Here is a 22,373-nt window from a genome sequence, read left to right as displayed (position 1 = left end):
ACTCTTCGTTGTGGTGCGCGGGCTTCTCATTGCGGTGGCCTCTCTTGTTGCGGAGCACGGGCTCTAGGCACGCGGGCTTCAGTAGTTGTGGCACGCAGGCTCAGTAGTTGTGGCTCGCGGGCTCTAGAGCGCAGGCTCAGTAGTTGTGGCGCTCGGGCTTAGTTGCTCCGTGGCATGTGGGATCTTCCCGGACCAGGACTCGAACCCGTGTCCCCTGCATTGGCAGGCGGATTCTTAACCACTGCGCCACCAGGGAAGCCCTGTATTTACTGAATGAATTGATTCCCTCTAGATAACTCCGCATGGGCTTCCGAATGGAATGTGTGGACTATGAACCTACTATTACCTTATTCACAGTACAGGTTCTTCTAACCTCCAGAGCCCAGCTAGAGAGCCAGGAGGCTAAGGTTAGCTACCTTCCCACTTCCCGTAAATAATGAGCCTGCATCACCAAATCTAACAACTGTCTCCATTGGCCTTTTTTTCCAAAGCACCATTAGAAGGCTCAGGGGATCTGGGGAGAGCTGGCTCTTCATTCTAGCATCTGCCCATAATTTCTCCAAGAACAGCACCTTCTCCCAGCCAACTAGATTTTATTTTTCAAGAAGATTTTACATCCTGTTTCCACATGTTATCTCTACTATAACATCATAAGATGGGATGGGGAAATACAAGTAAACCCATTTGCAAACATGGTAACTCTAATCTTCTCATCTAGTAATTCCCTGTTTACTTATTGCTTGCCTTCACAGACTATAAACTCCTTGAGAGCACAGATTAGGGTGTCCTGGTCACCACTGAGGATATATTTAGGTGCACATTGTCCATTAAATTGTATAGTTAGTGCTCATTAATTGTCTCTATTCTCATCATCATTGCCATGTTTGTCCTGTACCTCAGTGAGTGAGTGACTTGCCAAGTGTACACGCCCATGAACCAGAAGGGAACCCAAGGCTAATCGGAAGAGACTCTTGGCACCTTTCGATGGGTCGATTACCCAGTCACCTCCACCTCTCCCCAGTCCCCAAAGTTCTGCAAACGACATAAGAAAAGTAAAGCTAAAGGAATGGTGTTCCTAGAGTCCTATGGAAATTCTAGACAAAAACAAAGCCCAGGAGGGTAGAGGAAGCGGGCTTAGGAAGGTGGCCCAAGGGCCCATCTCCAACCTCGGACTGTCTGAGCTCCCCCTATTGGCCCGATGGGACCCGAAGAGAAGCACTTCACCGGCCGAGAGACAAGTCGGCTCTCCACCTACTTTAAACTTGACTCTCGGCTCACAGAGTTACTACAACAGGGAGAACGACCCTCAGAAGCTCGGGCCAGTGCTGGAGGGAGAAAAGGAGACTTCGAAGACGGGGGACAAGGGAAGGTCGGCAGGGGCTGAAGAAAATCGCGCAACAGGCTGGGAAGGGAAACGTGAGAAAGTTGGGGTGGGAAGTTTGCGACAAGGAACAGAGAAAAGAACAGAAAGAACAAAGATGCTGCGCCGAGGAAGCAGCCGGATTCGAGAGGGTACAGCGCAAGGCAAGAGGCGGCGGGCGAGAGGGCGCGCGGAGGGGCGGCGGAGGAGAGGCGGAGGAGAGGGACCCGGGCCCGGCCTACGCACCTGAGGCTGCCATGCCGCCGGCCGCAGTCCTCCGTGCCCGGCTCGCTGCTCGCGGGGCCCGGGGCCGGAGCGGGTCCGGCGGCGTCCCTGGCGCGGAACGGGAGGGGCGCCCGGCTCTGCGCAGCACCAGCCGCCGCTCTGGCGCTTCCTCCCGCCGGGCACCGAGGACTCGCCGCGGGGGCGTGTCCACAGGGCCCGCCCCGCCGGCGGGGCTCGGCCCGCGGCACCTGCACCCCAGGCCGTTGGGGAGGGGAAGTGAGAACACCGTCCCTCCCCGCGCCCCGCCACCGACCGGCCGTCGGCCAGCTCCCCGAGCGGCCCCCGCTCCCCCCATCGCTCACTCAGGGTAGGTAGGAGGCAGGGGGCTTCGTGCGTCCCACTCCCCGTGAAAACAGCGGGATGGGTCACCAAAGGGCAGCCTGAGGTAGAAGGAGCGTTGAGAGACGAAGGAGGGAGAAGGGTTAACTGCCCGGCCTCTGTGACCTGGGGCGGGGGCTGAGCACAGCTGGCCAAGCCGTCTCCCCATCCCCTGGGGCTTTCTCCCTGAGCCGCTGCCCCGGCAGGAAGGGGAGGGGGCAGGAAGGGGAAGAGGCACCTTCCCTGGCACCTGGCCCTGGGTGCTTGGCGTTGCCCTTGATTACCCTGCAGTGACCTGCCTGAATTCCCTGGACCTGGTCTCCTGATGGCACATGAACGTTAATGATAATCTCTTATGATAAATGCATGGTATAGTTATCATTGCTTTTTATGCCTTTGAGGTAGCACCTATCACTGTCTTCAAGTTAGCGCTGAAGAAACAAACCAAATCCCTTGCTCAGACTCCCACAGAGAGTAAATGCTCCCCGAGGTTCCGTACCAGGCCTGTCTGAGTCCAGAGCTAGAGGTCTCCCTTAACCCTCACACTCACCTGCCGGCTTCTTGTCCTTCCCCCTTTGCTGCTCCTCTAATGGATCTGAATAGCTCTGTGACCTTGGAATCCTCCCCGATGCAGGGTCCAGGGGATGGGTCCAGAGAGCAGAAATGACGGAAAGATAGGGTTCCAGCTCAGGTGGAAAGGAATGAAATGTATTTTAAAATGGAAATATCAGGATTCAGGCCGACAACTAGTTTTCTACTGTTGCCATAACAAAAATTACTACAAAACTTAGTGGCCTAAAATAACACAAATTTCTCTCACTGCTCTGTATTTCAGAAGTCCAACGTGAGTCACACTGGGCTAAAATCAAGGTGTCGTCATGGTTTGGTTCCTTTCTGGAGGCTCTAGAAGAGAATCCATTTCCTTGCCTTTTTCAGCTTCTAGAGAAAATTACACGCATTTCTTGATTCATGCCCCACCCCCATCTTCAAAACCAGCAACATAACATCTTTCTGACCCTGCTTCCCTCATCAGATCTCTCTCTGACTGTCTCCTCTGCCTTCCACTTTTAAAGGCTCTAGCGATTACATTGGTCCCACACAGATGATCCAGGAAAGCCTCTTTAAGTTCAGCTGACTAGCAATCTTAATATCACCTACAACCTTAGTTCTCCTTTGCCATGTAACAACGTATTCACAGGATCTAGGGGGTTAGGATGTGGACAGCTTTGGAGGGGGCATTACTCTGCCTACCACAGACCTGGAATTCTGAAAGAGGAGATGAGCTTGCTACCTGCTCTACCTTATACCTGTTCTCCATGTTCAGGATTTCTCTGGCCTCCACACCAGGTTAGCCATACCCGCTACCCACCCCCAGCCCCCTATCAATGCACTGTCACAGCCCTATACTGTTCTTTAATAGAACTTATATTGATAGTTTTCTGCAATTACAAGTAGCTTCGCAGACAAAACCTAGAAGCCTAGCCCTCTTGCAAGCTTCCTTCCCTACCTACCAAAAGGGCCACTCCCCATAAAGTTTCTGCCACTTGTCTCCTTGGGCCATTTTGAGCAATGGCAGTGCCCATTTCCAGGCTGGACCTCAGGTTCAGAGAAACGAAATGTTGGGCATCTGCTCTGTGGCCAACTCTGCTCAGAGTGCTGTCACTTATTCAGCTTTCATGAATCTTTACCTGAAACCTGTGAGGTAGGCATATTATTATGATCCCATTTTACAGGGGAAGAAACTAAGTCTCCAAAAAGGTAATTTGCGTGATCCATGGTCACTTATTTAGTAAGTGTCAAAGCTAGATTTTGAATTCAAATCCATGTGCTACACAAGAGCTGACTCTCTTGTTGTGCGTTGTGATTCAGAAGCCACACCAGCTATTCCATGCCAATTCCATGATCTCCAAACCAAAAGTGACCTTAGTAACAGGAAAAAGGAGTGTTGTAGAGATTGCTGGTTGCACACCCAATATCTATTGTCCTTAGTAACAAAATCACAGTTTTATCTGGAGGCAGCAATGTGCCCCACTAAAAGATTCCACTCCCCAGCCTCTGTTGCGACAAGATGCTGACAAGATGAGGAGGCGGAGGCTGACAAGATGTAACTGGAAGTCATTAGCTGGGGCATCCAAGAAAAAGTTCTCTACGGTGTGCTTAATTCTGCTGCCAGATATCCCTTTTGCCTTTCTCTCTCTCTTTTAGTGCCTTCTTGGAATGTGAATGGATGGCTGGAGATCCAACAGCCTTCTTAGATTTTGAGGTGACCACGTGAATGGAAGCCACACACTAAGGACAGTAGAGAACAAAGATGGGCAGAATCTAGTTCCCTACTGACCATGGAGCTTCCATATGAAATCCAGGGTTCCCATATTCAAATTCTTTTACATGAAAGAGAAATAAACACATCTCTGTCTTGCTAGAGCCATGATTATTTGTGTATTCTGCTATATGTAACCAAACCTAATTCTTTACTGATAGGGGAATGGAAGCTAACATTTATTAAGCAACAACTATAATTCATGAACTTTCTTATACTATCTCAGTTTAATCCTCACAATAATTCTGAATCATAGGTGTTATCTCCACTTCAGAGATAAAGAAACTAAGATTCAAAGATGTTAGTTTTTTCAGGGTCATTCAAATAGTTAGTATAACTATGATTCAAACCCAACTCAGTCTAAACCCAATGTCCATGGTCTTTCCATGGCACAATGACATAATGGATGACTTTGGAGAGTAAATTAAAACTACTTCCTGAGGATACTTGGGTGCTGTCAAGTGAGGGGTCCCCCTTGAGTCCTCGGCACTTCAAGTCTCACACAGATGGTGCCTTCACTTGTGCATGAAAGCATATCTTGCACGTTTTCTACTTCTTCCTTCTGAGGTGCTGAAGCAGAAAGTTTAGGCAGCTGTGATAAAAAGTTTAGGACTTGGCCTCATACACTCTTAGAATGTTAAAGCTGGAAAAGACCCTAAGAGGTCATTATTGGACCCATGTGGAAACTAAGGCCAAGAGAGGCAAAGTGACCTTTCTAATATCATACATTGAGTTGGAGGCAGAACCAGGATTAGAATTCTAGTCTTGATTCCTAGTCTGGTGGTTTTTAGCTATATCTGACCACTTATTTTTTTCCCCTATTAGTGAAAGAAAGCAACTGTAGAAAATTCTTTCCTTAATCTGATGTTTCAACTTTGTAGTTCTTTCCCATAAATCTACCATAAGCTCCTAGACAGTTAAATCAACCTCGAATGCCTCAGATAAGCCCCACTTGGTCATGATGTATCATCCTTTTTATATGTTGCCAATTTACTAATATTTTGTTTAGGATTTTTGCATCTGTGTTCATGGGGGATACTGGTCTGTAATTTTCTTTTTTGTAATGTCTTTATTAGTTTTTGGTATCAGGGTTAATCTGGCCTCATAAAACAAGTTTGTAAGTATTCCTTTCCCCTCTATTTTCTAATAGAGAACAACTGCTATTATTTCTTTCTTAAACGTTTAATAGAATTAACCACTAAAACTATCCAAGCCTAAATTTTCTTTTGTCAGGTTTAGCTAGCCAGTTCTTCCTCAAAAGACATAGGGCTATTCATGTTTCACATTTCATCTTGTCCAGTATTGGTAAATTGTATTTTTCAAGGAATTTGTCCATTTAAGTTTTAAAAATTTATAGATATGAAGTCACTCATATTTCCTTATTATCCTTTTAATGTCTGTAGGATTCGTAATGATAGCCCCTCTTTTATTTCGGATATTGGTCATTGGAGTCTTTTCTCTTTCTCTCTCTCTCAAGCTCTCAGTCTTGCTCTCTCGATCTCTATCAGTCTAAATAGATGTTTATCAATTTTATTGGTCTTTCCAAAGAACCAGCTTTTGCTTTTAATTTTTCTGTCATTTGTTTTCTACTTCATTGGTTTGGTCTCTTTATTATTTCCTTCCTCCTATTTACCTTGGGTTCCCTTTGCTCTTATCTAGTTTCCTAAGGTTGAATATTTGGCCATTGTTTTTTATTCCATTCATCTTTTTTTTTTTGGAGTCACTATTTTTTTTTTACATCTTTATTAGAGTATAACTGCTTTACAATGTCGTGTTAGTTTCTGCCATACAACAAAGTGAAGCAGCTATTTGTATATCTATATCCCCATAACCCCTCCCTCTTGCGCCTCCCTCCCATCCCCCCTATCCCACCCCTCTAGGTGGTCACAAAGCACTGAGCTGATCTCCCTGTGCTATGTGGCTGCTTCCCACTAGCTATATATTTTACATTTGGTGGTGTATATATGTCCATGCCACTCTCTCACTTTGTCCCAGCTTACCCTTCCCCCCTCCCCGTGTCCTCAAGTCCATTCTCTACGTCTGCATCTTTATTCCTGTCCTGCCCCTAGGTTCTTCAGAACCATTTTTTTTTTTAGATTCCACATATATGTGTTAGCACACGGTATTTGTTTTTCTCTTTCTGACTTACTTCACTCTGTATGACAGACTCTACGTCCATCCACCTCACTACAAATAACTCAATTTCGTTTCTTTTTATACCTGAGTAACACTCCATTATATATATGTGCCGCATCTTCTTTATCCATTCATCTGTCGATGGGCATTTAGGTTGCTTCCATGTCCTGGCTATTGTAAATAGAGCTGCAATGAACATTGTGGTACATGTCTCTTTTTGAATTATGGTTTTCTCAGGGTATATGCCCAGTAGTGGGATTGCTGGGTCATATGGTAGTTCTATTTTTAGTTTTTTAAGGAACCTCCATACTGTTCTCCATAGTGGCTGTATCAACTTATATTCCCACCAACAGTGCAAGAGCATTCCCTTTTCTCCATACCCTCGCCAGCATTTATTGTTTGTAGATTTTTTGATGATGGGCATTCTGACTGGGGTGAGATGATATCTCATTATAGTTTTGATTTGCATTTCTCTAATGATTAATGATGTTGAGCATTCTTTCATGTGTTTGTTGGCAATCTGTATATCTTCTTTGGAGAAATATCTATTTAGGTCTTCCACCCATTTTTGGATTGGGTTCTTTGTATTTTTGATATTGGGCTGTATGAGCTGCTTGTATATCTTGGAGATTAATCCTTTGTCAATTGCTTCATTTGCAAATATTTTCTCCCATTCTGAGGCTGTCTTTTTGTCTTGTTTATGGTTTCCTTTGCTGTGCAAAAGCTTTTAAGTTTCATTAGGTCCTATTTGTTTATTTTTGTTTTTATTTCCATTACTCTAGGAGGTGGGTCAAAAAGGATCTTGCTGTGATTTATGTCATAGAGTGTTCTGCCTATGTTTTCCTCTAAGAGTTTTATACTGTCTGGCCTTACATTTAGGTCTTTAATCCATTTTGAGTTTATTTTTGTTAAGAAGTGTTCTAATTTCATTATTTTACATGTAGTTGTCCAGTTTTCCCAGCACCACTTATTGAAGAGGCTGTCTTTTCTCCATTGTATATTCTTGCCTCCTTTGTCAAAGATAAGGTGACCATATGTGCATGGGTTTATCTCTGGACTTTCTATCCTGTTCGATTGATCTATATGTCTGTTTTTGTGCCAGTACCATACTGTCTTGATTGCTGTAGCTTTGTAGTACAGGCTGAAGTCAAGGAGCCTGACTCCTCCAGCTCCGTTTTTCTTTCTCAATATAGCTTTGGCTATTCAGGGTTTTTTGTGTTTCCATACAAATTGTAAAATTTTTTGTTCTAGTTCTGTGAAAAATGCCATTGGTAGTTTGATAGGGATTGCATCGAATCTGTACATTGCTTTGGGTAGTATAGTCATTTTCACAATGTTGATTCTTCCAATCCAAGAACATGGTATATCTCTCCATCAGTTTGTATCGTCTTTGATTTCTTTCATCAGGGTCTCATAGTTTTCTGCATTCAGGTCTTTTGTCTCCTTAGGTAGGTTTATTCCTAGGTATTTTATTCTTTTGCCTGGAATGGTAAATGGGAGTGTTTCCTTAATTTCTCTTTCAAATTTTTCGTTTTTAGTGTATAGGAATGCAAGGGATTTCTGCCCATTAATTTTGTATCCTGCTACTTTACCAAATTCATTGATTAGCGCTAGTAGCTTTCTGGTAACATCTTAAGGATTCTCTACATATAGTACCATGTCATCTGCAAACACTGATAATTTTACTTCTTTTTTTCTGATTTGGATTCCTTTTATTTCCTTTTCTTCTCTGATTGCCATGGCTAAAACTTCCAAATCTATGTTGAATGATAGTGGTGAGAGTGGGCACCCTTGTCTTGTTCCTGATCTTAGAGAAAACGGTTTCAGTTTTTCACCATTGAGAATGATATTGGCTATGGGTTTGTCATATATGGCCTTTATTATGTTGAGGTAAGTTCCCTCTATGACCACTTTCTGGAGAGTTTTTATCATAAATGGGTGTTGAATTTTGTTGAAAGCTTTTTCTGCATCTATTGAGATTATCATATGGTTTTTATCCTTCAATTTGTTAATATGGTGTATCACACTGATTGATTTGCATATATTGAAGAATCCTTGCATTCCTGGGATAAACCCCACTTGATCATGGTGTATGATCCTTTTAATGTGCTGTTGGATTCTGTTTGCTAGTATTTTGTTGAGGATTTTTGCATCTGTGTTCATCAGTGATATTGGCCTGTAGTTTTCTTTTTTGGGGACATCTTTGTCTGGTTTTGGTATCAGGGTGATGGTGGCCTTGTAGAATGAGTTTGGGAGTGTTCCTCCCTCTGCTATATTTTGGAAGAGTTTGAGAAGGATAGGTGTTAGCTCTTCTCTAAATGTTTGATAGAATTCGCCTGTGAAGCCATCTGGTCCTGGGCTTTTGTTTGTTGGAAGAATTTTAATCACAGTTTCAATTTCAGTGCTTGTGATTGGTCTGTTCATATTTTCTATTTCTTCCTGGTTCAGTCTCGGAAGGTTGTGCTTCTGTAGGAATTTGTCCATTTCTTCCAGGTTGTCCATTTTATTGGCATATAGTTGCTTGTAGTAATCTCTCATGATCCTTTGTATTTCTGCAGTGTCAGTTGTTACTTCTTTTTCATTTCTAATTCTGTTGATTTGACTCTTCTCCCTTTTTTTCATGATGAGTCTGGCTAATGGTTTATCAATTTTGTTTATCTTCTCAAAGAACCAGCTTTTATTTATTTATTTATTTATTTATTTATTTATTTTTATACAGCAGGTTCTTATTAGTCGTCAATTTTATACACATCAGTGTATACATGTCAATCCCAATCGCCCAATTCATCACACCACCACCACCGCCCCCCCACCCCCCCTCCACTTTCCCCCCTTGGTGTCCATACGTTTGTTCTCTACATCTGTGTCTCAATTTCTGCCCTGCAAACTGGTTCATCTGTACCATTTTTCTAGGTTCCACATATATGCGTTAATGTACGATATTTGTTTTTCTCTTTCTGACTTACTTCACTCTGTATGACAGACTCTAGGTCCATCCACGTCTCAACAAATGACCCAAATTCGAAAGAACCAGCTTTTAGTTTTATTGATCTTTGCTATTGTTTCTTCATTTCTTCTTCATTTATTTCTGATCTGATCTGTATGATTTCTTTCCTTCTGCTAACTTTGGGGTTTTTTTTTCTTTTTTCTCTAATTGCTTTAGGTGTAAGGTTAGGTTGTTTATTTGAGATGTTTCTTGTTTCTTAAGGTAGGATTGTATTGCTATAAACTTCCCTCTTAGAACTGCTTTTTCTGCATCCCATAGGTTTTGGGTCATTGTGTTTTCATTGTCATTTGTTTCTAGGTATTTTTTTATTTCCTCTTTGATTTCTTCAGTGATCTCTTGGTTATTTAGTAGTGTACTGTTTAGCTTCCATGTGTTTGTATTTTTTACAGTTTTTTGCCTGTAGTTGATATCTACTCTCATAGCGTTGTGGTCGGAAAAGATACTTGATACGATTTCAATTTTCTTAAATTTACCAAGGCTTGATTTGTGACCCAAGATATGATCTATCCTGGAGAATGTTCCATGAGCACTTGAGAAGAAAGTGTATTCTGTTGTTTTTGGATGGAATGTCCTATAAATATCAATTAAGCCCATTTTGTTTAATGTGTCATTTAAAGCTTCTGTTTCCTTATTTATTTTCATTTTGGATGATCTATCCAATGGTGAAAGTGGAGTGTTAAAGTCCCCTACTATGATTGTGTTACTGTCAATTTCCCCTTTTATGGCTGTTAGTATTTGCCTTATGTATTGAAGTGCTCCTATGTTGGGTGCATAAATATTTACAATTGTTATATCTTCTTCTTGGGTTGATCCCTTGATCATTATGTAGTGTCCTTCTTTGTCTCTTGTAATAGTCTTTATTTTAAAGTCTATTTTGTCTGATATGAGAATTGCTACTCCAGCTTTCTTTTGATTTCCATTTACATGGAATATCTTTTTCCATTCCCCCACTTTCAGTCTGTATGTGTCCTTAGGTCTGATGTGGGTCTCTTGTAGACAGCATATATACGGGTCTTGTTTTTGTATTCATTCAGCCAGTCTATGTCTTTTGGTTGGAGCATTTAATCCATTTACATTTAAGGTAATTATCAATATGTATGTTCCTATTACCATTTTCTTAATTGTTTTGGGTTTGTTATTGTAAGTCTTTTCCTTCTCTTGTGTTTCTGCCTAGAGAAGTTCCTTTAGCATTTGTTGTAAAGCTGGTTTGGTGTTGCTGAATTCTCTTAACTTTTGTTTGTCTGTAAAGGTTTTAATTTCTCCATCGAATCTGAATGATATCCTTGCTGGGTAGAGTGATCTTGGTGGTAGGTTTTTCCCTTTCATCACTTTAAATAAGCCTTGCCACTCCCTTCTGCCCTGAAGAGTTTCTGCTGAAAAATCATCTGATAACCTTACGGGGATTCCCTTGTATGTTATTTGTTGCTTTTCCCTTGATGCTTTTAATATTTTTCTTTGTATTTAATTTTTGATAGTTTGATTAATGTGCGTCTTTGCATGTTTCTCCTTGGATTTATCCTGTATGGGACTCTCTGCGCTTCCTGGACTTGATTGACTATTTCTTTTCCCATGTTAGGGAAGTTTTCGACTATAATCTCTTCAAATATTTTCTCAGACCCTTTCTTTTTCTCTTCTTCTTCTAGGACCCCTATAATTCGAATGTTGGTTCGTTTAATATTGTCCCAGAGGTCTCTGAGACTGTCCTCAATTCCCTTCATTCTTTTTTCTTTATTCTGCTCTGCAGCAGTTATTTCCACTATTCTATCTTCCAGGTCACTTGTCCATTCTTCTGCCTCACTTATTCTGCTATTGATTCCTTCAAGAGTATTTTTAATTTCATTTATTGTGTTGTTCATCATTGTTTGTTAGCTCTTTACTTCTTCTAGGTCCTTGTTAAACATTTCCTGTATTTTCTCCATTCTATTTCCAAGATTTTGGATCATCTTTACTATCATTACTCTGAATTCTTTTTCAGGTAGACTGCGTATTTCCTCCTTATTTGTTTGGTCTGGTGGGTTTTTACCTTGCTCCTTCATCCGCTGCATCTTTCTCTGTCTTCCCATTTTGTTTAACTTACTGTGTTTGGGTTCTCCTTTACTCAGGCTGCAGTTTTGTAGTTCCTACTTCTGGTGTCTGCCCCCAGTGGGTGAGGTTGGTTTGGTGGCTTGTGTAGGCTTCCTGGTGGGAGGGCACTGGAGACTGTGTTCTGGTGGGTGGGGCTGGATCTTGTCCCTCTGGTGGGCAGGGCTGCGTCCGGTGCTGTGTTTTGGGGTGTCTGTGAACTTAGTATGAGTTTAGGCCATTCATCTTGTATAATATAAACATTTAAAGCTATAAATTTCCCCCATTCAATACTTTAGCTGCATCTCCCAAATGTTTATATGTTCTGTTTTCATTATAATTTAGTACACAATATTTTCTAATGTCTCCTGTAATTTCTTCTTTGAGCCATGGGTAATTTAAAAGTGAGTTCTTCTCCAAATATTTGGGTTTTTTTAAGCTATCTTATTGTTGTTGATTTCTAATTTAGATCCATTATGGTCAGAAAGCAGATTCTGCTTGTGGATATACATATTACAAGCATGTACATGTTATCTTTATGACAACTATAACATAAAGTAAGGGGCTGAGGGGAGAGTAAATGGTTCTAAATAGTGGCAAATTTCTTAAATTTTATGAGATGCAGTAGAATATCAACTCTAAGCAGACTGTAAAAAATTAAGAATGCACAGTATATTTTCATCCCTAGAACAGCCACTAAAAGTTAATTTTTAAATGTATGGCTAAATAGTCAATAAATAAATTGGAAAGGAATTCTTAAGTATAGCTAATAAATGCAAGTAGTCAGGAAAGGAGGAACAGAAGAGCAAAATACAGAGGGAACAAACAGTAAATAAATAATAAAATGGTTGAACTACATATTAATAATTACATTAATATTAAGTACATTAAATGTAATAATTACATTACATTATATTAATAATTACATATTAATAATTACCTTAAATTACATATTTTCTCTTTATCTTTGGTTTTCAGCAGCTTGACTATAATAAGCTCATGTGTGGTTTTCTTTGTATTTATTCTGCTTGAGGTCAACTAAGCTTCCTGAGTCTGTAATTTTATGTGTCTAACCAAATTTGGGGAAATTTCATCCATTATTTCTTTAAATATTTTTTCTGCCTCATTCTTTTTTTCTTCTCTTCTGGGATTCCATTAACACATGTGTTAGACCTGTTGGTATTATCCCATAGGCACTTAAGTCTTTGTTCACTTTTTTTTTCAGTCTTTTTTCTTCAGATTGAATAATTCCTATTGATCTATAGTCAGTTCACTGACTCTTTCTGCTGTTGTCTCCAAAATGCTTTTAAGCCCAACCAATGAATTTTTCAGTTCTAGAATTTCAATTTCTTTATTAAAATTTCCAATTCTCTGCTGACAGTTTCTCTTTGTTCAATCACTTTGAGTGTGCCTTTCTTTACATCCTTGAATATAGTTATAATAGCTGTTTGAAAACTCTTGTCTGCTAATTTCAACATGTACTACATCTTGGGGTCAGTTTTCACTGACTGCCTTTTTTCCTGATGGGGATCCCATTTTCCTATTTCTTCATGTGCCTAGTAATACTGGATGGTACCCTAGACATTGTAAAAGATACTTGTAGAGACTCTGAGTTCTATTCTGCCTCTGAAAAGTGTTTTTCTGAAGTAGGGAGTTATTTTGGCTGGACTCAAACTGCCAACTCTGTCTTCTCCATTGTGGTGAGTAGCAGTAGAACTCTCTGTCCAGTTCTTTTACCCTTAGCTGGGCTGCACAGAGTCTGCCACATATCGGTATAGTTCAAGAGTTAGCGGACCATATCACCCTTCCTGAAATACTCAAGACTGCTAGGTGACTGAGAAGAATCATACCGTGAAAAGAGAGTGACGAGCAATGCACCCAAATGTTGTGTTTCCTGGATCAGTACAATTTTTTTGTTTCCAATCTTAAAATTTTTTTAGGTAAGGACATTAAAAAGCAAAACAAAATCTATCAATATTATCACTATCATTTCACAAGAAAGGAAGGGGATTTTAACACCAAAAAAGTAGAAACAGTATGATTTCAGAAAAAAAAAAAATTTAAACTGAATATATGTGGTGTTGTTAAAAATTCACCACATTATATTATTTTTCTCCCTTCTGTATGACTTGATGAAAACTCCATCCCAGGTGAGTCCCCAGCCTAGGAAGGGAAGTTGAGAATTTTTGTGATAAGAGCACAAAGTATCTCAATGTTTGCCATTGTTTTAAAGTAAGTTTCAAAAGAGAAGAATCAGGACAGTGTTTCCCAAACTTCAATCATGTGAAAACACCATCACAAATATTGTCATGGCTGCATTTCACCTGCTTTATTTACTTTCAATACTTTATTTGAGTCATTTGTTTACTTAAGTTTATTTTAAAATGAAAGCCTTATATGAATACCATAAATGGAAAAACAGAGTATCCCTTGCCATAAAATCAAGAAAACACAAATGCTGGAAGGTCCTTAGCCTGCAGCCAACTCTCTGTTGAAAAGGTAGATTAGCAGATATTAGGGGTTCAAGTCACACCCGCACCAGAATGAAACTTTCTGTTTGATTTAACTTCAAGGGCGAAAAGAGAATTGAAGGGAATAATTTTCTCATTATGTAATTAAATGTCATTTAATGCATTGTCCATGTACCATCTAAAATCATCTCTTTTGCCAACTAATATTGTCTTGGTAGATGGTCTATAGAATCAAAGGTGTCATCACATAGTAATTTGGAGCATTGGCTAAATTAAGAAAAAAAAAAGATTCAGCAGGGGTTTGGGTAGGGTTTGGAGCTCCCCTCTCTTGCTCTCTCCTTTCTGAGACAATGCCCCTCCCTTTCCAGCTGCTGTATCTTTTGAGTCTTCAAAACAGTTTGACTGTACCTCTACTACCAAATATCGATGAGCTCTATTATGTGGATATTGTTTATTAATAGGCAATTGAAACTGTTGGTATATACTGCACTTGATGTAAGAATCTGAGCTCTTATTTAACAGCAGACTGCCAGTAGTTTAATCCATTTCACATACATGCACAATGTGACTGTATCCTTAAATATGTAAACTCTATTTTTAAATTTACTTATTGATTGATTTTTGGGCTGTGTTGGGTCTTCGTTTCTGTGCGAGGGCTTTCTCTAGTTGTGGCAAGAGGGGGCAACTCTTCATCGCAGTGCGCGGGCCTCTCACTGTCGTGGCCTCTCTTGTTGCGGAGCACAGGCTCCAGACGCACAGGCTCAGTAGTTGTGGCTCACGGGCCTAGTTGCTCCACGGCATGTGGGATCTTCCCAGACCAGGGCTCGAACCCGTGTCCCCTGCATTAGCAGGCAGATTCTCAACCACTGCGCCACCAGGGAAGCCCGTAAACTCTATTTTTAATACACCTTTCTAAATATTTAATAGTCTATCAGAAATTATAGCATGACATTTCTGTTCCCTGATTTTTTATTCTTGATCAGTGGCAGATAGCAAAATATTTGCTATCTATTTGATTCTACTAATAGTAAAGTCCATAACTACTCATGGCTCCTATAAGGGCTTCTCATAAACAACTGCATAACAGATAAATCAATGCGTGCTTGCCTCCACCAAAAAGAAGTTGATAGATGAAATAAACTTGTGGATACAGAGCAAGAGTGAAATGCTGCAAACATATTAGCTGAGCCTGTTGATTTGGGGGAAAATTAAACAGTCATTTATGCCTATTAAATTAAGTCTATCTAAGCCTCCTTGTAACCGTATCTATTATAAATTTTTTTTAAACTTTATTTCATTAAAAAAAAAAAAAAAACAGTTCGACTGTGTATGATCTACCTGAATTTTAGCTGCCTCACAGGGCACAGACTGGGGCCGGCTCTCTGGCAAAAAGCCATAAAACTGAGAAACCCAGTGCTGTTCCCTTCTAAATGTTGACTCCCCTCAGTGTCTGCCTGCTTCCTGTTACTCTCTAGAGCATTTAGGTACTTGTTGTTTCTGTTTGTTTTTTCCAGAGTTTATCACGCTACCTGTGGTAGGATTGTTCCAATAGAGCTACTCCTCTATTGTCAGATCTAAAATCACTAGCATCTTGGGCCCAGTAAAGAGATAGATCAGCTGGACAGTTGCCTGAGATGCCACTCTGTAAGGAATGCTAAAACATCACAGGAATATATCAGAAATATGGTAAAAGAATGAAATAATGCCATTTGCAGCAACATGGATGGACCTCGAGATTATCATATTAAGTGAAGTAAGCCAGAGAAAGACAAATATCATATGATATCACTTATATGTGGAAGCTAAAAAATGATACGAATGAACTTATTCACAAAACAGAAATAGACTCACAGACATAGAAAACAAACTCATGGTTAACAAAGGGGAAAGGGGATGAGGAGGGATAAATTAGGAGTTTGGAATTAACATATACTTACAACTATATATAAAATAGGTAAACAACAAGGACCTACTGTATAGCACAGGGAACTATACTCAATATCTTGTAATAACCTATAATGGAAAAGAATCTGAAAAAGAATATATATATATAACTGAATCACTTTTCTGTACACTTGAAACTAACACAACATTGTAAATTAACTATACTTCAATTTTAAAAAACTGAAAAAAAAAGAAATATAGTGCCAATTAACTCAAGTTTCCACAGGTTACTCCTTATGTAATAGATGAAATACAAATTGTTTCTTCTGTTGCCTAAGTAAACACAGTCCTCAAGTAGACATTTAAGAACTTGAAATGTCCATTGATTCAGACATATCTTACTCGTTCTTTCAAAAGTTGCATAATACTCCATGGTACCATAATATATCAACTGTCTTCTACTGATGCAGCTCATGGTAAATTCTTATTTTTCTTCAGGTGAGGTGCATCTTTTTGCCTCTACAAAGCCAGGCCACAATAAATTTCCTTGAGTGCTAGCTTCAGCAGCACACATGCTAAAATTGGAACCATACAGAAAAGATTATTAGCATGGCCCCCAACACAAGGATGACACGCAAATTCATGTAGCATTCCATATTTTTAAATAAATAAATAAATTTCCTTGAACATATTTCTTTATGTACTGGTGTTATCTTTCTGTAGGAGAGATTACAAAAAATAGGATTGCTGGGTTGAGGGATATGTGAATTTTAAAACACATATTGTTATAATACTTTCCAGAAAGGCTGTAGAAATTAGCATTACAACCCATATTGATAATCTCACCAGTATTTTTCATTTTTGACAATCTAATGGATCAAAATGCTGTATTCTTTATTGTACTAATTTGAATTTTCTTGAACACCATTGAGGTTGAGAATCTTTTCATATTGCTGATGATTTACTTTTTTTTCTGGAATTGCCTGTTGAATGCTTTGTCAAATTTTAATTGGATTGATTGTCTTCTTTCATTTGGTTTGTAGGAGCTAAGGTACATTAGCAACATTTGTCCTTTGTTATGTATATTTTAAGTATTTAGTCTGTCATTTGTCTTTTGATTTTGTTTATAGTTTCTTTTGCTATACAAAAATATGTTCACTTTTAAGAGGTAATGTATGACTATTATTTTCAGGTAGTGACCCTTAGTGTTTCTGGATTTTACCTTTTCCTTCAGAAGGTCTTTTTTACTTTATGATCTTAAAAATAATTCCTTGCATTTGTATCCAATATTTTTATATTTCACATTTAGACTTCTAATCCATCTGGAGTTTATTTTTGCATAAAATGTGGGGTAGAAGTGTAACCATGTTTTCTTCCAGATGGATAGTCAGTTCTGCCAGCACCATATATTAAGTAAGCCATCTTTCTCCCTCTAAACAAAATGTTATTTTTATTTATATTAAGTACCCACTTGAATTTGTTTCTGGAATCTTTCTTAGGTTCCACTTGTATTATTTATTCCTATGCTATGTATGGTTTTATTATAATAGCATTACAATAAGTTTTATTATCTTGTATATAAGGTAGGAATTGTGTTTAGCTAGTAATGTAGATACAAATAACAGAAGCTTAAACAAGAAATAAGTTTATTTCTTTCATGTAAAAGAAGTCTGGCATAGTAGGCCAGGGTTGGCATGGTAGCACCATGTTCATCAAGAATCCAGGCTCCTTCTATTACTCTCCTCAGCCATCCTTAGCAGTGGCTGCCACCCTCAATATTGCCTCATGCTCCAAGATGGCTGCTGAAGCCCCAGCCATATATTCCTTATTCCAGTTAGGAAGCAAGCAGAGTGGGGAAGAGCAATAAGAGCACATGCAGCTGTCTGACCTCCTTTTTAGGAGCTTTTCTGGAAGTCCCACCTAACAAGTTTATTTATACCCCTATCTGAAAGGGAAGCACAGAAATGAAGTCTTTCAGTAGCTGGATATTGAGTGTGAACCTAGTTAGTCTCAGCCCTCCCTCCTCCCATATCCTTTTTAAATTTTTAAAAATTATTCTCAAACATTTATGTTTTTTAGTTTATAGACTATTTTTTACAACAGTTTTAGATTTACAGAAAAATTGGGGAGATGATACAGAGAGTTTGCATACACCCTCTTCCCAAATACTCTCCCACCACACACACACACACACACACACACACACACACACAGAATTTCTATTATTAACATCTTGCATTAATATGGTACATTTGTTAACAATTAATGAACCAATAGGATAACATTACTATTAACTGAAGCCCATAGTTTATATTAAGGTTCTCTGTGTTGTGCATTTCTATGAGTTTTGGCAAATGTGTAATGCCTTGTGTCCACCATTACAGTATCACACAGAATCATTTTACTATACTAAAAATCCACTGTGCTCCACTTATTCATCCCACCCCTAACACCCCTGAACTCCTGGCAACCACTTATCTTTTTAGAGTCTCTATAGTTTGCCTTTTCCCAAAGTCATACAGTATATGGCCTTTTCAGACTGGCTTCTTTAACAGCAATGTGCATTTAACTTTCCATCATGTCTTTTTGTGGTTGAGAGCTCATTTCTTTTTATCACCAAATAATATTATATTGTATTGTATGGATATATCAGTTTGTTTATCCATTCACATATTTATGCACATCTTGGTTGCTTCTAGTCTTTAACAGTTGTGATTAAAGCTACCAGAAATGTTTGTGTGCAGGTTCTTTTGTGGACATAATTTCATCTCAATTGGGGAAGTACCTAGGAGCACAATTGTTGGATTGTATGGCCAGATTATGTGTAGCTTTGTGAGAAACTGCCAAACTGTCTTCCAAAGTGGCTGTGCCATTTTGCATTCCTATCCACAATGAATGAGAGTTCCTATTGCCCTGCATCCTCTCTGGCATTTGGTATTGTCAGTGTTTTGTATTCTAGCCATTCTCATAGTTTTGTGTTGGTATTTCATTATTGTTTTAGTTTGCAGTTCCCTAATGACATATGCTGTTGAGTATCTCTTCATATGCTTATTGGCCATCTGTATAACTCTTTTGGTGAAGTGTCTGTTCAGATCTTTCGCCCCTTTTTTCAATCAGGTTGTTTGTTTTCTTATTGTTGAGTTTTAAGAGTCTTTTTGTATGGGTCTACGTTTGGACTCTCTATTCTGTTCCATTGATCTATTTGTCTATTCTTTTGTCAATACCACACCATCTTGATTCCTGTAGCATTAAAGTAAGTCTTGTCAGTTCTCCAAATTTGTTCTTTTTTAGCATTGAGTTGGCTATTCTCAGTCTTTTGCCTTTCTATATAAACTTTAAAATAAATTTGTTGATATCCACAAAAAATAAAAAAACTTGCTGGGATTTTGATTGGGACTAAATTGAATCTATAGATCAAGTTGGGAAGAATTGATATCGTAACAATATTAAGTGTTTCTATTCATGAACATGTAATATTTCTCCATTTATTTAGCTCTTGTTTGATTTCTTTCATCAGCGTTTTATATTTTTCCTCATATAGATTCTGTATATTTTTTGTTAGATTTATACCTAAGCATTTCTCTTTTTTTCAGTGCTAAGGTAAATGGTATTGTGTTTTTAATTTCAAATTCCAATTGTTCACTGTTGACATATAGGAAAGCAGTTGACCTTTTATCTTACAATCTTGCTATCATAGCTTATTAGTTCTAGGAGTTTTTGTGTCGATTCTTTGGGACTCTCTACATAGACAATCATGTCATCTGTGAGCAAAACCAGTTTTATTTCTTGTTTACCAATCTGTATACCTTTTATTTCCTTTTTTATCTTTTTGTATTATCTAGGACTTCCAGTAAAATATTGAATAGGAGTGGTAGAGGGGACATCCTTGCCTTGTTCCTGGTCAGGGGGGAAAGCATCTATTTTCTCATCATTAAGAACAATGCTGGCAGTGGGAAGCAGCCACCTGGCACAGGGAGATAAGCTCAGTGCTTTGTGTCCACCTAGAGGGGTGGGATAGGGAGGGTGGGAGGGAGACGCAAGAGGGAGAAGAAATGGGGATAAACGTATATGTATAGTGATTCACTTTGTTATACAGCAGAAACTAACACACCATTGTTAAGCAATTATACTCCAATAAAGATGTGGAGAAAAAAAAAAGAACAATGCTGGCAGTAAGTTTTTCTAGATGTTCTTTATTAAGTTGAGGAAGTCCTCCTCTAGCCTTAGTTTGCTGAGAGTTTTTATAATGAATGAAAAATAGATTTTGTCAAATGCTGTTTCTTCATTTATTGTTGTGGTCATGTGGTTTTTCTTCTTTAGCCTGTTGATGTGATGTGTTATATTAATTGATTTTTAAATGTTGAACCAGCCTGATATACTTGGAATAAATCCCACTGGGTTGTGAGGTATAATTTTTTATACATTGTTGGGTTCGATTTGCTAATATTTTGTTGAGAACTTTTCCATCTATATTCATAAGAGACCTTGGTCCATAGTTTTCTTTTCTTGTAATATATTTATCTGGTTTTGGTATTAAGGTTATACTGGAATCTTACAATGAGTTAAGAAGTGTCCCCTCTGCTTCTATTTTCTGGAGGAGATTATATAGAATGGGTATCATTTATTTTTTAAATGTTTGGTAGAATTCACTAGTGAACCTATCTGGGTCTGGTGCTTTCTGTTTTGGAAAGTTACTAATTATTGATTTGATTTCTTTAATAGGTATAGGCCTATTTAGATTATCTTTTTCTCCTTGTATGAGTTTTAGTAGCTTCTATCTTTCAATGAATTAGTCCATTTCATCTAAGGTATCAAATTTGTGGGCATAAAGTTTGTTCATAATATTCTTTTATTGTCCTTTTGTTGTCTAGTAGAGATGACTCCTCTTCCACTTCTGATATTTGTTATTTGTGTCTTCTCTCTTTTTTAAAAAATTTAACCTGGCAAGACGTTTATTGTTTTTGTTGATTTTTTTCAAAGAACCAGATTTTTGTTTCATTGCTTTTTCTCTCTTGTTTTTCTGTCTTCATTTTATTGATATTTGCTTTAATTTTTCTCTTTCTTTTTTTCTGGTTGCTTTAGACTAGTATTTCTTTACTTTCTCTAGTTTCGTAAAGTGGAAGCTTAGATTTTTTTTTTTTTCTTTTGAAAAATTGATCTTTATTTAGAGGTAGTTCAACTATCTTTTTTTTTTTTCAGTTTAAATACATTGTTTAATTTTTTAAAAAATACACAGTGTTAAAACTGAGGAATCCACTATTCTAGTGGGAGACTCCAGTAGATTTTCTAAGAAATGGACAGGTCCAGCAGGCAGAAAATCAGTAAGGACATACTTGAATTCAACAGTACCATCTATCAACTGGATATAAGTGACATTTATAGATTATTTCATCCAACAACTGTAGAATATACATTCTCCTCAAGCTCACAACAGAACATTCACTAAGATAGACCATATTCTGGGGCATAAAAAAACACCTTAACATAATTTTTTTTAAAAAGCACCTTAACAAATTTAAAATAATAGTAATCATACAAAGTTTACTTTCATTCACAATGGAATTACACTAAAAACCAATAACAGAAAGATGGAATGTAACAAAATATCTTGAGTTTAAACTACACACTTCTATGTAACACATGAGTCAAAGACTTAGAAGTTTAAACGTTTTTTGAATTAAATTTAAAAATCTATAACATCAAAATTTGTGGGATACAGTAAAAACAGTGCTTAGAGGGAAATTTGTAGCATTGAATGCATATATTAGAGAATAAAAAAGATCACAAATCAATCCAATGGTCTGTGAGATACTCAAGAGTGAAATAACACAATTAATTATTTTAATATCTGTCCAAAATGTCTTGGAATCACAACTACCCAGTAATTGCCAGAACAAAAAAATCATGCATGAAAAATTTTATAGATATATATATATATATATATATAGACACATATACATACACACACACATATATACATATATATACATATACATTAGAGGACAAAACAAATTACCCTAGTTTTATTGTCATTTTAATGAAAAAATAAAGAGAAAGAGCTAGAACCAAGAACAGAATTAAGTATAATAGCTAATTAGAAAAAGTATACCTTTGCCAGTAATAACTCCCTGGCTAATATAACAAATTAATATTGTTATTTTCAATAACACTAAAAACATAAATATAGAGAAAAAAACCAAAGTGCCTATGACTTCCTGAAAAAAAAAATCTTTTCTAAGAGCTATAAAAACTTGAATAAATGAGTAAATAGACCACTTTGTAGATAACAATAAGCAATAGCTTAAAAAAAATGGCAAGGAAGCTTAGATTATTGATAGATCTTTCTTCTTTTCTAATATATACATACAATGCTGTAAATTTCCCTCTAAGCACTCTTTTTGCTACACTTCACAAATTTTGATAAGCTGTATTTTCATTTTCATTTAGTTCAAAATGTTTTTTAAATTTCTCTTGAGATTTCTTCTTTGACCCATGTATCATTTAGAAGTATGTTATTAAATCTCCAAATAT

The 22,373-nt window shown here is 38.1% G+C and overlaps 2 protein-coding genes and 1 non-coding gene across 3 annotated transcripts in view; 2 read left to right on the top strand and 1 right to left on the bottom strand.

Moving 5' to 3' along the window:
• PIK3AP1 (phosphoinositide-3-kinase adaptor protein 1) overlaps nucleotides 1-1,636 on the bottom strand; it is a 109,250-nt gene extending 107,614 nt beyond the window's left edge. The window contains exon 1 of the mRNA XM_061194821.1: nucleotides 1,607-1,636. Within this exon, the coding sequence (XP_061050804.1) occupies nucleotides 1,607-1,619 (13 nt within the window). The 5' untranslated portion in view covers nucleotides 1,620-1,636. The remainder of the gene's footprint in view (nucleotides 1-1,606) is intronic.
• LOC133091046 (cbp/p300-interacting transactivator 4-like) lies at nucleotides 1,618-4,238 on the top strand. Its single transcript, XM_061189881.1, has 2 exons — nucleotides 1,618-1,952; nucleotides 4,169-4,238. The coding sequence occupies exons 1-2, from the start codon at nucleotides 1,618-1,620 to the stop codon at nucleotides 4,236-4,238; spliced, it is 405 nt and encodes a 134-aa protein (XP_061045864.1).
• A 12,155-nt stretch (nucleotides 4,239-16,393) lies between these two features.
• On the top strand, nucleotides 16,394-16,504 carry LOC133079037 (U6 spliceosomal RNA). The gene has a single exon (XR_009698015.1). It is a non-coding gene; the product is annotated as a U6 spliceosomal RNA (small nuclear RNA).
• Nucleotides 16,505-22,373: the final 5,869 nt, after the last annotated feature.

The sequence above is a fragment of the Eubalaena glacialis genome, chromosome 1 (assembly GCF_028564815.1).
Source record: "Eubalaena glacialis isolate mEubGla1 chromosome 1, mEubGla1.1.hap2.+ XY, whole genome shotgun sequence".
Taxonomy (NCBI): Eukaryota; Metazoa; Chordata; class Mammalia; order Artiodactyla; family Balaenidae; genus Eubalaena; species Eubalaena glacialis.
The sequence above is the reverse complement of the archived record's forward strand: the minus strand, read 5'-3'. Positions and strand labels throughout refer to the sequence as shown.

What these genes read in the sequence shown, in the direction of transcription:
- LOC133091046 (XM_061189881.1), top strand. Translation starts at nt 1,618, where the DNA reads ATGCCGCCGGCCGCAGTCCTCCGTGCCCGGCTCGCTGCTCGCGGGGCC. An exon ending in CCCCCCATCGCTCACTCAGG is followed by an intron (nt 1,953 to 4,168) that starts GTAGGTAGGAGG and finishes TCTCTCTTTTAG; the next exon opens with TGCCTTCTTGGAATGTGAAT.